This window comes from Lipotes vexillifer, unplaced genomic scaffold (assembly GCF_000442215.2).
Source record: "Lipotes vexillifer unplaced genomic scaffold, Lipotes_vexillifer_v1.1 scaffold916, whole genome shotgun sequence".
In the NCBI taxonomy this organism is placed as follows: domain Eukaryota; kingdom Metazoa; phylum Chordata; class Mammalia; order Artiodactyla; family Lipotidae; genus Lipotes; species Lipotes vexillifer.
This window is the reverse complement of record NW_006798383.1, coordinates 2,999,199-3,017,050: the sequence shown is the minus strand read 5'-3', so window position 1 is coordinate 3,017,050 and position 17,852 is coordinate 2,999,199. Positions and strand designations below refer to the sequence as shown.

At 43.3% G+C, this 17,852-nt stretch overlaps 1 protein-coding gene and 1 non-coding gene across 2 annotated transcripts in view; one reads left to right on the top strand and one right to left on the bottom strand.

Annotated features, from left to right (window-relative positions):
- ARL3 (ARF like GTPase 3) overlaps positions 1–16,974 on the top strand; it is a 31,825-nt gene extending 14,851 nt beyond the window's left edge. The window contains exons 4-6 of the mRNA XM_007470413.1: positions 5,495–5,545; positions 7,147–7,332; positions 16,695–16,974. Coding sequence (XP_007470475.1) covers positions 5,495–5,545; positions 7,147–7,332; positions 16,695–16,742 — 285 coding nt within the window. The 3' untranslated portion in view covers positions 16,743–16,974. The remainder of the gene's footprint in view (positions 1–5,494; positions 5,546–7,146; positions 7,333–16,694) is intronic.
- Positions 3,161–3,232, bottom strand: TRNAD-GUC (transfer RNA aspartic acid (anticodon GUC)). The gene has a single exon. It is a non-coding gene; the product is annotated as a tRNA-Asp (tRNA).
- Positions 16,975–17,852: the final 878 nt, after the last annotated feature.

Genomic DNA, 17,852 nt, shown 5'->3' with positions numbered 1-17,852 from the left:
TCGGGGAACTAGATCCCACATGCGTGCCGCAGCTAAGAGTTCTCATGCCACAACTAAGAAGTCCACATGCCGCAACTAAAATAGATCCTGCATGCCACAGTGAAGATCCCGCGTGCCGCAACTAAGACCCAGCACAGCCAAAATAAATAAATAAATAAATTCCTTTAAAAAGAGCTGTATATAAGGACAGTAATGCCTTAAGGCTCCATGAGGAGGTCTCAGAAACTTTCTGGTCTACAGATCAGGGTAATTTTAAATCATAAGCTCTAACATCTTGAGGGTAGACTGCAAGGTAGTTGTAATATGACCCTGGATTCCACACTTCCCATTAGCTGAGAGCACCTAGGAATTATTGGACAATCCAGCAAAAATAAGTTCACAGTAACCCTAGAGGAGCTTTCTCCAGCTATATTATGCTGCCAGTATCAGACAATATTTTGGATTGAGTCAAACCTTTTGTTATTTTCCAATGCTATTTGAGATTAAACAAGTCTTGAGGAGCAGCTGAGTCCCCAGGGTTAGATTCTAAGGCCTTGGGGCTCTTAGCCCTATCTGCCTGTTTTGTAGCAGCTTGGAGTGACAGTGGTGAATGGCTTACATTAGTTTGTTTGTCTGTATTTAATAGTCTTCCACTGTTGGTTGAAAAGACCTATTACACTAGACTCCACGCTGCCTAGAAGAGCAGAGTTGAGGCTTGATGCATTTCGTTGCCTGGTTAATTCTTTTCAGTTCTCTCTAGAGTGCCAAAATACAGTCTTGCTTTAGAGCAGGTGTCGACAAACTGATCCAGCCTGCCTCCTGTTATTGTGTCTCGTGAGCTAAGCATGGTGTTGACATTTTTAAATGGTTGAACAAAAAAATCAAAAGAAGAATAAGATTTCATGACACATGAAAATTATATGAAATTCAAATTTCAGTGTCCGTAAATAAAGTTCTGTTGGAACACAGCCACGTCCATTTGTTTATGTATTTTTTTATGGTTGCTTTTGCACTACAGCAGCAAAATTCAATAGCTGCGAAAGAGATTGTATGGGCCACAAAACCTAAAATATTTACTACCTGACCCCTTACAGAAAAAGAGTACCAACCCCCACTTTAAATTATATGTTTCTCTAGAGGTTTGAAAGAATCAGAGCAACTCCTAAAAGTGCAGTTATTCTCAGAGATGATGACACTGAGAACATGACTTCAGCTTCATTAATTTGGGGGAAGTGACTTAAGAAATTAATCCTGAGATATGATATAAGGGAGGGGATAGGATGTCTTCCATTTCTCTTGTGCCAGGAAATAACAGCCTTTTCATAGATAAAAACACATCATTTTTTTCAAGGTATATATTAATATTAATACCAAACTCCATTTACTTTATCATTATTAGTTTTGTGTTTAAACACAACATAATTTAAGGTAATTTGCCATCATTTCCATATCCAAAGGACATCAAGTGAGATAGAGCTCAAACAACCATCTCTTGTCTTATCTCCATAATATCACTCACACTTGAGCATCAGTACTACTAGAGCACAAATAACTGAAAACAGGTCATCCAGAAAACTTATTTGTCAGTTTCACCCTCCTCTTAAGACTTTTGCTCAAGCTATCAATAAAAAGCCACACTTTTTAAGTGTCATCTCTTCTGTCTGTCTACCCCTCTAGTGGAGAAATACTTAAGAGCAATAAAATGGCCAAAAGGTGGCAGCAGGAGGGAGGAGGACCAGAAGCAAGAGGAGAAACAAAGAGCCTTCTATTCACATGGTGGATAATCAGTCTCCGGATAATCCAAAATTGGCTGAACTTCCATCCAGAAAAAAATCTTTTTCTCTGGGTCTTCCTCCCACAACCAAATAAAAATTTCCAAGCAGTTGCCAATGAAGGTGTGAATTGGCTCTGCTTAAAGCATCATTCTCATTCTGAGTGCCATGGATTATAAGTTTATTTTAGAATAGGTTTATGAAACTTAATTTTTGAAGATCCATAGTGTTTTAAGACCAGTCAAAAGCACTATATTTAACTTTCTTTAATACTTTCTGAGTATTTTTTATTTGATAATCTGTTTTTGGATTCTTTTTTCTGCTCAGTATTATGTAGCAACCTAAATGGGAAAAGAATTTGAAAACAAATAGATACATGTATATGTATAACTGAATCACTTTGCTGTACACCTGAAACTATCACAACATTGTTAATCAACTATACTCCAATAAAAAGTTACACCAAGCGGGGAAGGGGCGGGGGTGGGATGAATTGGGAGATTGGGATTGACATATATACACTATTGATACTATGTATAAAATAGATACCTAATGAGAACCTACCTACTCTGTAGCTCAGGGAACTCAGTGCTCTGTGGTGACCTAAATGGGAAGGAAATCCAAAAAAAGAGGGGATATATGTATACGTATAGCTGATTCACTTTCCTGTACAGTAGAAACTAACACAACATTGTAAAGCAACTGTGCTCCAATAAAAATTAATTTTAAAAAATTAAAGTTAAAAAAATGGTTTTTGCATGACTAGATTAACACCTATGTTATTAACAAGAAAAAGAAAGGAAGAAAAAGAGGCTATCCTTATCCTTAGCTATTGACCGCAAGCAAACAGATACTTGCAGGAAGAAACTGGGCAGCACTGGGGAGGGGGTAACAAGGAGAATCGTGTGCCACCATAGAAAAACAGATTTGTGGGATCACCAGAGACTGGTTTGTGCTTAGGACTTTTTCACTTGGCCCTTTTAATAAATGGGGCAGTTGTTTTATAGCCTTCCTCGTGGAATTATTGTACAATAATTTTCAAATTCTATAAAAGTTACATGAGAAAAATACTAAATGATAGGAAGAATTTATGCAGAGTTTAGGAAAAGCCCCCTTTTGACTCTTTTAATGAAAATGTTCCTTGTGAAATTTAATGTCAAAGCAATAAGTAGCAAGTAATTTAGCAAGTAATTAAAGTAAAAGTTAAAACTTTCTTATTGAATTTCAGCCTCTGGATTCTTTGGTATTTCAATCATCATCTTTCTTGTCTACTATTAAAACTATCTTTCCATTCCTAATTATTCTCTCCCAACTGTTTATTTTTCATCATACCAAACACCAATTTCTTAACTGTATCTTTTTCTTTTATTTTTATTTTTGGCTGCGCCACACAGCTTATGGGATCCTAGTTCCCCGACCAGGGATTGAACCCGGGACCCGGCAGTGACAGTGCCGAGTCCTAACCATTGGACTACCAGGCAATTCCCATTCACTTTATCTTTAATTGTATTCTCAGCCTTGTCTCAGCCTCCTCTACATTTACCTTCTCATTCATACCCTTTGTTCTCAAGCACATTTTTTCCTGCTTTGTAATCTGAGCCCAGAATACCCTCCCAGGGATCACCTGACCCTTCTCCCCTCCCTCACATCATCTCCCACTCTTGCCTGAGTGAAGATCATCTTAATCCACTATAGACTACCAAATAGTTCTAATCCTTTGTATTCAGGTTCACTCTTCCATTGCATTTCTTCTTTCTACATCTGTGTTTATACTATGCCTGCTACTATATAATGTGAGACCCACCAGGGGAAAACTAAGCTACCACCATGTTCTGACTTATCAGACAGTATCGAATTTTGTGTCTCTGTGGTGTGCATTGACATTGCGTCAGAGTAACATCAACAATAACAATAATAAGGCCACAAAAAAATACTGAGACCAAACACATCCATCCTTTCTCCTATGATTCTCCATGAAGGAAACACAGGTGAGGTGGTCCCTGGTATAATATTTAGCACTAGTGACTCTAAATTTATTTATTTATTTATTTATTTATTTATTTATTTATGGCCGTGCTGCGTGGCATGCGGTATCTTAGTTCCCGACCAGGGATCGAACCCGTGCCCCCTGCCCCCTGCCCTGGGCCGAGGAAGCACCGAGTCTTAACCACTGGACCTCCAGGGAAGTCCCAGCACTAGTGACTCTAAATGAGAGTGCATTAACTTAAGCAAAGGAATTTTAATTGTTGGGGTTTTTTTCCTTTCAAAAGAGAGCACGTTTTCAGAGTAGAACAGAATTTTAAGGCACGTAAAGGTGGGAATTCAAGATTGTTTTTCATTGTTGTTTTTCAGTGATATGTTCTTTTAAAAGAGCATTTCCATTATACTGTTAGTTTAATAACAATTCTAATTTCTTTAAAGAAAGTTTGAAATTTTGATAATTTTTAAGATTAGCAACTGGGAGAACATTTAATACACTGATGATTTTTTTTAAATGACTACAAAATGATATCTCTGGTTTTCTTTTTTTTTTTTTTTAATTATTTATTTTTGGCTGCATTGGGTATTCATTGCTCTACATGGGCTTTCTCTGGTTGTGGCGAGCTGGGGCCACTCTCCGTTGCGGCGCGTGGGCCTCTCATTGCGGTGGCTTCTCTTGTTGCGGAGCACAGGCTCTAGGCTCACAGGCTTCAGTAGTTGTGACACGTGGGCTCTAGAGCACAGGCTCAGTAGTTGTGGCGCACGGGCTTAGTTGCTCTGTAGCATGTGGGATCTTCCCGGACCAGGGCTCAAACTCATGTCCCCCGCACTGGCAGGCGGATTCTTAACCACTGTGCCACCAGGGAAGTCCTCAGATTTTCTTTTTAAATTAACATATAAAGAAGAATTAGAAGGGAACTTTCATAGGAAATGAAAATAATTAATGTGCTTGGGTTCTGTAACTATAGGTGATTTTTCTTTCTTCTTTGGTCTTATCTAATTTCCCCTATCATTGTTATAGGATGTTATTTATACAATAAATAAAATTCAGTGATGGGAAAGAAAGCCTGGGATTTGTAATTTACAGTAAATCTCAAAACTTCTCTTACTCTGGCAAAGCCTATGCCCCTGCTATTTCCAGTACTTGATCTTAACCTCACAGCAGCTGAAGACAGCATACAGTTAATACTGAAAATGGTACTTTCAGAATGATGATGTTCAAGGTCTATAGGATTTGTAAATGCCTCAGAACACTATCCCTTCCTGACAATTTGGAACACAGTATAGCAGAGTGCTTAAGAGCAACTAGGGACTTTACTGTCAGGTATGCCTGAGTTTGAATCCCCATTTTGTCATGTACCAAACGTAACTCGGGTAAATTACTTAACTTCTTTGGGCTTATGTTTATTTATGTATAAAATGGGATAAAAATGAAATCTAACTCACAGAGTGGTAACGAGGATTAATAGGGTAAATCTAGTAAGAATGTTCAGTGAATGCCTGTTAAATATATCTATTTTTATCCTGCTTGGCTCTCCTGACTTCCTACTTTGGAGCTTTGCTGGAGGTATTTTCTGGGCCTCTCCATTTAATTAATTAATTAGTTTATTTTGCATCCGTAGATAAGAATTACCACCTCAGTTTCAGGATGCTGTGCTAATGTGAAAATCTGCTGATTGGGAATCATCTGCTCCTTCCCTAGAAGTTGCCCTGTCTTTTTCCATATTTGCTTATGGAAGTAGCCTTCTTCTTTTATTTTACAGATATATGTAATTGACAGCGCAGACAGGAAAAGATTTGAAGAGACGGGTCAGGTAAAAAATTGTTCTCTTGAGATATTTCCCAAATAATTGGGTATTCATCAATCTACTTTGTAAATGTATAAGAGTGACGGAAGTATTTTTGTTTAACCTTTGCAGTTTAAACAAAACAGTCATTCTGGCAAGCAGGCAAACTACCACTTGCCTAAAAAGAAATTAGTTGAGAATTCTCTAAACAATTTTTCGTTTAAAGCCTTTTAGTTTTAATCAAATTAAATAAATAAGGTATAAGCAAATGGAACTTACCACCATGCCCAAAAGCTCTTCCCAGGCCACATAGAAAGGAACCTGAGGAACAATTCACTTATCATTTCTGTGTACATTTTTCAATACCAGCTTGATTGATCCATGGGTAACTTGGACAAATTAGAAGGTATGGGAAGAAATGTGCAAGCCAAGACTAAGCTGCTCTTCTTGCCAAGCGAAGAGATAGGTATACTTTGAACCCAAATATGACTTCAAATGCAGAGTGCATGTCAACATGATTACACAATGCAATCTGTGTATGCAATTTTAAATAGAGAAGCAGTGGGCATAGACCATTTTACCCAGACTGAGTGCACTGATAAGAAGTGAGTAGTATCGTGGACCTCTTTGGAGAAGCACCTTTACATTTTATTGCGGAGTCCTTGGCCTGTGTCCTGAACTACTGCACGTGGCCTTCCAAAGGTAGCGGTCCCCATGTTTAAGTTCCTTTTCCCTGGAAATTAGTTTGAGAACTCTCCAGACTCCTGGAGACAGCCCCTCTCCCTTCTATACCTTGATGATTTCTAGACTTCACTCAAGTGAAGCAATGTTAAACATGAGTTTGGAAGTGAAGGGTGTCCGATGGAGATCTGCCTCTTGAACCATCCAGTTCTCTTTGACAGCCCAAGTGTCTTAAGTAGCTAAAATGTGGGTTGAGTGGGGAAGAGGTGGAGCCTGGCATTTAGCTAAGTATATACCTTCTCCTGTACTTATTGCAGGCAGAATCAATATACAGTTTAGATCCCAACCAATAACCTAAAAATCAGAGACCTTGCCAGATGGACTAATGCAGTTACTTTAGGATGGATGTGGGTTTAATGAAGTGTAATGCACATGCATGCATGTTTTGGAGACAGAGATTGATGAAACAGAATTATAGTCTCTAAAGCAATTGTCATATTTAGTTCAAATTTTTAAATATATATGTATATGTACATATACATACATATATATGTATGTATATATGTATATGTATGCGTATCTATGCATTGAAAGTTACTTGCAGATAGTAACGTTTGGGTAAGTTTTAAATGTCTAACCACAATCTGTGTTCTCCCTCAAACAGTATTTCTCAAAGTACGATTTATGAATCCCCTATAAAAGAACCACCTGGGGAACTTGTTAAAAATGCAAATCCCTGGACCCTGGCTTAGACTTTCCAAAGTCAGCATCTCTGGGGTAGGCCCAGGAATTTGCCAGGGGATTCTTCCACAAGCTTAAGTTTGAGAACCGCTGCCCTTGAAAGTTGCTAGTTGATCAGCTTAACTTATTTATTTCTGATTAGAAATGCATGGTTAAATATCATAGATTTCATCCTCCCCTCCCCATATATTCCCAAAATGATCCAGGAACTAGCTGAATTACTGGAAGAAGAAAAGCTAAGTTGTGTGCCCGTGCTCATCTTTGCTAATAAGCAGGATCTGCTCACAGCAGCCCCTGCCTCTGAAATTGCAGAAGGACTGAACCTGCACACCATCCGCGACCGAGTCTGGCAGATCCAGTCTTGCTCAGCTCTCACGGGAGAGGGCGTTCAGGTGAGGTTACTGGAGGGCTCGGTCACCTGGCAACACGGCAGCCAGCCGAGGTAGCCTGTCTCATTGGTTGGGCGGATCTAGATAGAAAAAGATATGAAACAAATAGCCTTTGATGGGCAGATGAACCATTCCAGGATGTGAAAGGCCTGGAGGAGTTTGATTCTTTTCTACTTAGCAACCAATCCGATATCATTAACTGTTCCAAGAAAGCCACAGATAAACCACCCCCGACGAGTGACAAGCTACCCCACTGGGGAGGAGGTTCGGAATGGAAGAATTCAAAAATGCTTTCCGACTCTAGGGTTCTTTGGTGATTGGGTTGGGGGTTTTGTGTTGCGTCTTGTATTAGGGATGCTAAATACTTGTACTCCCAAGGTAACAGAGCCATCAACAACACACTAGTTATCCTAGAAGCGTTTTGTCCTTTCTGTTGGCTGTGTCTCCACTGCTGTCGGGGTTGGGGCCTGTTTCTTGCTACTCCAGGCTGGCTTCCCATGGAGAAGCTTCTGCCGACCGAAAGCCTTTACACTGAGGAGCTGTGTACTGAGGAGCAGCTCCCCCTCGTTCGATCTTAATTTAGGGCAGAAAACGATTGTCATCTAGACACCTGAAAGGCTCAAAGAATGATCAACAGTTTCAACTCTGATGTTTCCTACCAAGCAGCCTCAAACCAGTTGACCCTTGGGGTCAGCCCCCTAGGACCACTTCTTGATTCTGAAGCCCCCAGCGTGCTCTACACGCCTCATTTTCAACATCTGGTGTACCTGCCAGGGAGGTGACCCAGTGCTGTGAGAACCAGACAGCACTGCTCTAGGATGCTTTGGGGGATCAACAGCATCTAGAAAAATGGCATCTCCCCTCATTGCCGTAGGACATGTGTCTGGTGGCACGACCAGTTTGCTTTTCTGTGAACTTGGTGTGTTGGGGGATGAGCCCGAGATTTGATTCTCCATCATTGTCCGGCAGCCTCTTTCCATTTCCCTCCTAATACTCTTCCCCTCTCTCAGACATTTGATACTGATTTGTCTTAAAACTGCCTGACCACTTTTATCTCAAGCAAATAATCACTTCCTAGAATTATCTCACCTGTTCCAACTGTTTGCTGCCTGGTTTTTCCCTCTTTGTCACACAAAGAGCCAGGGCCCTTTCTGTACTTGGCCTCTGATCTGAGGGCAGACCAGTCAGCATGGAACAAGTGCCCCTGCTCCAGACTCCTTGATACCTGCCCCTCAGAAGCTCTTGGTGTGCGTGTGTGTGTTGTGCAGGCTCCCAAGTAGCCAGAGGTTACCTCGGCTGTGTCCCCAAAAGGGAAGCTGGGGCCCTGCGAGTCTCTGTGAGGTGTAGGTTTACGGAGGGGGCAGGTGTTAAGTCTCATCTATTTCCTTTTTTCTTTCCTAGAATGTGGTTATAAAGCAATATATTCTCATTTTAATCATATCAAAATAATACATAAAATTTAAAACTAAAAAGTTCTTTCATTTCCTCTAATCCCACTCAAGAAAGAAACTAACTACCATTAATAGTTTTATTCTTCTCAGGTCTCCTCTATAAAATTGCAATCACTTATGTGATTATGTATATCTTATCAGGTTTTGAATTAACTGGGCGATTTTCAGCTGGTCTGACAAGTATGTTACAACCCAGAATGTTTCTGAGTAGGTAAACTCTGATCATTTTATTTAGCTTCTCACTTTTCAACAAAAATCAAGTTCTGCCTAAGGTATTTCCCTCAGTTGTGCCAAAGATGGTACTCATGGGGCCTCAGGTTATTTTGGTGAGGCTGAGGCCCAGGAAAAGAGAGTAGCTTTCTTGTGTTTGTACAACCCACTTCAGCAAGAGGACTCTGCCTCTCTAAATGGTTTAGAACCCAAATATAGAAAATAGAGAACATCTTGAGTTTGGGGACTCTAAAGATGGGGCCTTAAGAAAATAAATGCAGGGACTTCCCTGGCGGTCCAGTGGTTGGGACTCTGCTCTTCCAATGCAAGGGGTGCTGGTTCAATCCCTGGTCGGGGAACTAGGGTCCCACATGCCACGCGGCACTGCCAAAAGATTTAAAAAAAAAAAAAGCAAATTAAATCATTAAAAAAAAAAAAGAAAAGCATTCTGTATGCATACTCCTAAGAAAGTAGGAATTGACAGCTCTATGATCTTTTTTCACTCTTGGCCAGAGTGTCGAAAGGAAGAAAAAGCAAAGCTGGAATTAACAGTGAGGCTCTTGTTTCTTCAGACAGCCTTAGGGATCTAAAAAGGAGGGACTAGGGTCATCTCTTTAGAGGAGTGGCATTCAAGTCAAGGGTGCTTCCTCGAAGGAGCGTGGAGTTGGGAGGGAGCTCTGGTCATTCATTGTCTTTCCAGTCCGCACCCCTCCCGCTCGGCCCAGCAGAGATGACAAGGACAGACTCCTTGTTGCCAGCTGTTGAGCTGCCATAGGATCTTTGGGCCAAAAAAGAGGCTGTGAGCTACCAGACAGACAGAGGGTGGGGGCAGGCAGGAATCAAGTGAGACAGTCCTGTATGGTTTGATCTTGTTAGAAAGTTCTTCCCAGATCAGGGACCTCAGCAACCAGGTTCACAGGAAATGATACCATGAGAGCCAGTAAAGAACTGTGAGCAAGAAAAATCATGATTTTATATGGAGAAGAATTAGTTTGAAGGTCACTTACTTAGTTTAGTAGATAGAACAATGGTGTATAGAATTGGGTAGTTAAGACTGGGATTTCAAGGTTAATGAGATTAGATTACGGTTAATAGAATGATATAAATTTAGAGAATTTAACCATTATTTGAAAGGGGTTATTTAATAAAAATGTTAATTAAGAAGGGAGTCTGCTGTCTGTTGTCCTTTAATGGTAACCTTTGCGGACTGGAGAAAGGTCGTGGAAACACTTTGCACTGTGAGGCACTGATTGACCATGTCCCGCTCAGGTAATACCTCTGACCTAAGCTCTTGCCCACTCAGCCAGTTTCTTGGTTTTCATTTTAAAAAGAGTCACTTAGGGGGAATTCTTGCCCTGCATTGCTTAGTTCAAGAGCAGGCCTTTTAAAGATTCTTGTTAATTAAGGCTTTAACTATTCTTAAAAATGAAAGACTTCACTAGAAAAATGTCACTTTCAGAGATTCTGTGTAAAAATTTACTGAAATTCCCTAAATTCCTATTTCATCCTCCCATTCCACCCTCCCCACCCACTATCGCCTGAAAGCTGGTCAGTAATGGGCAGAGCTGCTAAAATGATCAGATGTGAAGTGGGTCAAGTATCTGGCACCACAGCCCTAATGACCCTGAAGGAAAATGTAAAAAGGTTAAAAAAAAAGACCTGGAATTTCGGTTACTGTTTCAGATGTTTACAAACAGTGTCTCTATTTACATTGTGTTTAATCAAAATGCATTTGAGAGACATGTCCTCTACTGATAAATAACCATCCAGTGGGTGAATCAAGGGAACAGATCCACTAGGTGGGGAGCTATATGCCCTCTGGAGTAGTCGGGCAGGGAGATCACTTCTCCTTAGCCAAGTAGCTTAAACATATGATTTGACATTATGGAAGTTAGTGATTCCTGGGGTGGATTTCACGTTCTTGCTCTACCTGATATTCTGATGGCAAATACATGCAGTCTCTACAAGGACAGGCAATCCCTTGCTCTGGGTGTGGAAATCGGCTTTTGCGGGCTTCAAAAGAGTTTGGAACAGGTCTTTCTTTGCCTGACTAATGGCGATGAGGAGGCAGCCCATCATGTAATTAAAGCAAGTTTTCATGGGAAACTATCAAGAGCAGAGCATAGGTAAACGGCACTAAAAGCTGAAGGAGAACATCAATCTTGGAAACTCTGGGCTATGGAGAGCCCCATAGTCCAGAGGAGTGATCAGAGGAGACCCAGTTATGTCAAGTAGATGAAGGCAGAAAGAGGAGAAGCTAAACAATGTTTGGGAGGGAAAACCTGCAGCCCCCGCAGGCAGACTGCCTTGCAGACATGGAGCGGCCTCGCTCTGCACCCTGGGGCTAGGCCAGGGTTGCTAGGGCCTCTCCTAGTGCACAACATCTAGCCTGAGACTCTTCTCTTCTTTTCCCTGGGTGTCTGGAAAATAGTGAACAAAGATCTGGCTTAGAGCCAGAGAAAGATATAGAGAAATCAATCCCTGTTCCACCTGCAGACCTGAATGTGAACCCCAAACCACAGCTTTCCTTGGCTGTTGTAGTTTCAGGTGCTTGAACACATTTCCTCCCTAGAACATTTTGTGTGTGTGTGTGTGTGTGTGTGTGTGTGTGTGTGATTAAAATTTATACTGCATTGGAATTTCCTTTCAAAGCAGAGATCAGCAGTTTCACCCTGGTCTCTAACCTTAGTCATAACAGAGACATGCCTACACTAGTAGCTTTGAGCTAGCAGAAGGTTCTCCTGGGGATCGCTCTCCATGCCCCTACCTCATGCTCATTCCTTCTTTTCACATAGCTTCCACATTCCTTGTCTTCCTTCACCAAGCAGGAGTCATGATCCGGCTCACAGAGGTCTCACCTACACAGAAAGGGCCTCTAGCAGTCTGAGCCCTGACGTGTGAGCTGTCCTTCAGAGTGCCTTGCAGGTGAACAGTAAACATTCAGTAGCCCAGGTTCTTGTTTTTGTTTCTTTTTCCTTGATCCAGGGGACCTTTACCTTAATATGCCAACAGAATTTTAATATATTTTTTAAATGACATTTACAACTTCTTTCTAGGCCTGAATCAGTTATTTTCAACTCCCAGTGGGTATGGAACTGCTTATCTGCAAGTCAGACCTCAGGTTTATTTTTAAATTTTCAGATCTCTCTGTAGACTAAGGAAGCAAGCTTGAGACATGCGATTCTGCTACCTCTCTGGTGCAGTGCCCTTTGTCACCAGAAAAAGTATTAATAGCAAGCAATATTTTATGTATGCTGCTTCCAGCTACTCCTTGACCCTGGGGGCCCAGTGGCACAATGGGATAGGCTGCATTGCTCAGCAAGGGTCTGAGCTCCGTCATCTTAAAGCAATTACTGATGTGACCGTGTAGTCCTCATGGCATTAAAAACCAGGCCCACCCAACCATGGCTGCCACTGCTCAGTTCCAACCATCAAGCAGTGATGGATGCATTGCAGAGAGATCAAATTAAGAGAAGTGCAGTGAGGTGGATGGACCTAGAGTCTGTCATACAGAGTGAAGTAAGTCAGAAAGAGAAAAATACCGTATGATAACATATATATATGGAATCTAAAAAAAAAAAAAATTGTTCTGAAGGACCTAGGGGCAGGACAGGAATAAAGACACAGATGTAGAGAATGGACTTGAGGACGCGGGGAGGGATAAGGGTAAGCTGGGACGAAGTGAGAGAGTGGCATTGACATATATACACCACCAAATGTAAAATACATAGCTACTGGGAAGCAGCCACATAGCACAGGGAGATCAGCTCGTGCTTTGTGACCACCTAGAGGGATGGGGTAGGGAGAGAGGGAGGGAGACGCAAGAGGGAGGACATATGGGGATATATGTATACATATAGCTGATTCACTTTGTTATAAAGCAGAAACTAACACACCACTGTAAAGCAATTATACTCCAGTAAAGATGTTAAAAAAAAAAAGAAAAAGAGGAGTGTAGTCGGAGACCACTCTTCCCATAGAAAGGGCATCACGCCTTTAATCCCGAAACGGAGAGAGCTGTGATCAGTAGGTTTTCACCCATATGGTTAGGGGCCGTCTTATATTTTCCCCAGCAGTTAGTAGGGAATAATATCATGACGTGGTAAAATTTATTTCCTCTCCCGAAGGCCAAACAAAGCTCAGTATTTGAGGTTCAGTGTCTCTCCTTAGTCTCTGGTATTGAATTGAAGCTAATCAATTTAAATTCAGTTTCAGCGAAGTTGGTCAGGGGAGGTGCGGTGGAGGACAAAAGGGAGGACTACTTATGCCATAAGGTTGTCAGCACTGTGAGGAAGATCCAGTACGCAGAAATTTGGTCAAACCAGTTTTTGACAATAAAGGTTCAACCATTAAACGAACCTATGAGTTCATTTCCTTCTTTGGAGGCAGAGCAGTAACCTACTTCAAGTAAATGATCACCTTTTCTCAGTCATCTGTTTTTTGGGGGTATTTTAATAAATTTATTTATTTATTTTTGGCTGCGTTGGGTCTTCGTTGCTGCACGCGGGCTTTCTCTAGTTGCGGCGAGCGGGAGCTACTCTTGGTTGTGGTGCGCAGGCTTCTCACTGCAGTGGTTTCTCTTGTTGGCGGAGCACAGGCTCTGGGTGTGCGGGCTTCAGTAGTTGTGACTCGTGGGCTCTAGAGCACAAGCTCAGTAGTTGTAGCGAATGGGCTTAGTTGCTCTGCGGCATGTGGGATCTTCCCAGACAAGGGCTCGATCGCCATGTCCCCTACACTGGCAGGCGGATTCTTAACCACTGCACCACCACGGAAGCCCCAGTCATCTGTTTTTAAAAAATCAAAGCCTTGCCATATTAAGGCCAGAGTGCCGTGGCTGCTGATTTAAGCATGAGAAGCAGAAGGGTCCTCCTCTTGCAATGACGTTGTCTCTAAAGAGAGAGATCCTGCTGGAGGTGGCGGGCTTGTGGAGAGTTAATACCTGGGGAGCGAGGTAAACACATAGGATTCCACACGCGCCGACACCTGGCAGCCCGGGAATCCTGAGAGCTGAGTGGCCAGAAACAGCCTCTGGCACCTTCAGAGCTGCAGCAAAGCCACGCAGGGTGCTTGGGTAGGGCTGTTCTGTCTCATGCCCATGTATTCAGCTGGAAGTCATAACGAAGAAAAAACTGGAATTGCTCCCTCTGCCAACTTGAGCCCCAGCTTCTCTCTAAGCCTGAGGCAGAGCTCCTCCCCAAGCAGTTGCCCGCAGTCATTCAGAAATGGTCATCGAGAGCAGATGCCGGGGCTAGATTGCCTGGGTTCACAGCCTGCCTCTGCCACGCACTCTTCTGTGCCCCCATTTCCTCATCCATGAGTACCTACTTCACAGTGTTGTTACAAGGATTAATTTAAAAGATATAAATTAAGTGTGTGGCCACCACCATGCTAAGTTCTGTAAACACCACCTCAAGCCAGCCTGGCGTGGACCCTTCCCTCAGGAGTCTTTCCTTGCCAGTGGGCACCCTGGCACAGCTTGTGCCTGATTTTTATTGAAGAGCTATCATCGTCATTGACTGTTGCCTCCCCAACACCGCCACCTCCAGCTCAGGTTCTCCTCTAGGTAATAACAGGAAAGGCACAATCCCCAGCCTCCAGACACCAGATCTGGGTGGCCTTCCCTGAGCCAGAGCAGCTTAAGTCTCCTAGGCTTCCCACACTCCAAGTTGCAGGCGCAGCTGCAAAGCCCCGGGGCCAGCGGGTCAGCTGGTGGGGCCCGACCTCTGAGCGCCCTCTGCTGGCAGGACTGTGGCTGGAAGGGTTTTGTCACCGCAGGCCCTCACATACATCTGGAGGACACTGCCCCTCGGCAGGGCTCCCCCATTTAAATCCCCTCTGCCTCCATAACAGATACCCAGGAGAAAACTGCCCCTCACCTTCCATGTTCTGCTTTGGGTTCCTGCAGCTGAGTAAATATTTTTCCTCTCTCTTTGAGTGCATTCATATTGAGTTACATGCAGTAAAAGAAACCCACTCCCCTATATAATCAGCCGTAAAACAAGAGGGAAAATGGTATCCGTATAGTGTGGGAACACTGTTCTTGATTTCTCTGAAGATGATTTGATAAAAGGTTGCAAGTCTCTACAGAGGAGGAAATATTGAGGTACGCACCTTTGATGGTGTTTGTGCGGGTTCCTGAAGATGGAAAGTGCTACGTAAGTGCTGAGCTATTCAGCTTCGAATGCAAAGGGAAGATGCTTATCTTATTCATCCCTCTTTTATTTGTAAAATCTTTTTTGTCTCCTGGCAGGTGATCTTTTTTTTTTTTCCTGGAAACCAATTAGCTCCTAAAATTAAACATGCTTCTCTTTAAATTATCCCTTTTCATAAAATGGTCTTAAAATTGGCCTCAGCTTTTCAGAGTAAGTAGCTGACCCAGTTGTAATCGGAGATGCATTCGGGGCCCACCTTCTCCCACCTTGGCATTCCCCCACCCTCATCCCCACTGCTGCCAGGTGCTGTCCACCTTTGTGCCTTGAGCTGTGGCCAGCCTCTTCTTGGTACATGCCCTAAGGTATGCTCTGGGACAGCCATCAGATGATCTGATTCTCCCACCCAAGTGCTCTGATGGCAACTGGCGGAGTTTTAATCACTGTAAATTCAGGTTATGGTCAGATTAGCCAGGAGATAGGATGCCTACTGGTTGTTTTGAAGTGATGTATTGTTTATGGGATTAATGCTCCTAATGGCCAAGGGTGTCAGCTGATGTTTATTACTTTAAGCTGTCTCAGGTTCAACAGCTAGCTCCCTGGTCATAGGAAATGTGGGGCACTGAATGTCATGTATGCCCTGAGATGTGCACGTGTGACACATGCAGGGGAAAGGGGTGCAGTGCATTGCAGGAGCCTCGTGTGATTTTGTTCTGGGCTTCTGAGACCTCTGCACACCCCTGGGGGTCAGAGAGACTCTGGGGAAAGGGTGAGCATTCAGGGATGGCTGCAAAGGGCGTTGAGAAATAGGTCATCTCTGGCGGGCCTGGCATCCACGAGATATCATGCCACCTGCCAAGAGGCTGTAGGTATTGTGTGGTTTTTACCTCTGTCCTCCAGCCTTCTAAGAGAGGACACTTTCAAGGTCGCTGTGCATTTAAGGGAACCTTCTCCCCAGTCCCTCTGCTTGGTAGTGCTTAAAGCTGCAAGAACCAGGCCAGGCCCCTTTAAACCTTCGCTGGTGCTGCGCGAAGAGAAATAAATGCACATTGCCCCAGTGTGTGTCTAGTAACATGCACTGCAGTTGGTTTGTTTTTCCAAAAAGAAATTTAATTTAGCGCAAGTGTACACTGCCACACTGTAAACACACCGGGCACCAGGAAGGTGGCTTATTGAATTTAATGCCCTAGCAAAGGTCAGCTTTTAGAAAAAGCCAAAAATGGCTGGAATCTGTCCTGATAGCTCCTCAATCAGGCCTTGGATCCAGGCAGATGTGTCTATTTTTTCAGAGGGAGTTCCTGAGGACCCATCTCAAGTTCGGGCTCTGGACATTCCCCCTCCCATCTCCCTCCTGTGCTCTCAGAGGCCTCCCTCCTCCTCCCCAGGAGGTCACTGTCCCTGGTCACCCAGGTGGGCCCCTGGGGAAGGCAAGCTCCACTGAGCTGGTGGTTGAGGAGGGAGGACCCAGGTCCCTCGCCGTCTCCCCTCTGGGGCTGGAGTGCATGGTGCCTTTCTTACAACTAACGCTGCCTCTCTCTGACCATTTCCCTCAAAGGACGGCATGAACTGGGTCTGCAAAAACGTCAATGCAAAGAAGAAATAAAATCTTGACGCATGGAGACGCAGGAGCTGCGGGAGCTGAATTCTGTCCTGAAAAACACTAATTTGCTGCTTTCTGACCAAATGTTTTTCCATCTGTGTACAGCTACAGCTGTGTGAAGAGAGGGAACAGCACAGTTTAAAAAGAATCCCCATTCCAGCAGTAGATTTAACATGATCTCTGAGGTTCAGTATCATTTTTCAAATAAAGGAATTATATTATTTCCTCTGCATAATTGAAATAGTATTAAATGTCTCAAAGCACATGATTAGAAAATGAGATCTTTTAAATGAGCAAGAGATTGCACTGCAGTTTAGGCAATTCCAGTGGGCTTTTTTATTTCAAAAGAAAAAGGGGGGGGGGTGCTGGGGAGAGGAAGAGGAGGAAGCAGCTTAGGCTGCGGTCATTCACTTCCTGACCTGTCCTTACATTCCCCCGTGGTGTTGAAACCAAGACAGTGTTTGATGGTGCTGGTCAGTGATTTTTACCATCATCCACTGAGCCAGGGTTGCAGCCTGTCTGAGTGGGGAGCTGCTGGGCTTGGGGGGGTGAAGCGTGAATAGCAGATGATTAAACCATCTTGTCATGCAGGTAGGAGACTGTATGTAATCCTCACCCTTTGGAAAGGAAAACAAAAGCCTTTCTTGCAAACAACGCACCACAGAAACATACCCTGTCCCCAGCCCCCAGCCAGCTACACAGGGAATCAGAGTCTTACGACTTTTGACTGTAATGACATCTGGAATGTAAGGAGAGGTGGGAGGTTTAATTCCAGAAAAATTACAAGGTCCTTAAAAAGCCCTCACATGGAGGGCTCAGGCTAGCGTAAACAGGCTTTCTCCAGTTCAGTGGAGCAGTGAGCAGCCGACTCTGAAATTAGCTGGCTTCTCCACGCCTGTCCTATAGAAGGGATTTCTAAAGCTCAAAGAATTCTGTGTTTAAATGATCACAATAGGCTGCTGCTATCAGATTTTAAAAATAAATGCAGCTTTACCATGAACCTGCTCCACTGAGAAAAGCCAGGCAGATCGATTTTTAGAAGCGATCAATTTTTACAGTGCTGGCAACTTGGTGGTGTGGGCTGCTCGAGGGGGAGAGGGCTTGTTGCTGGGA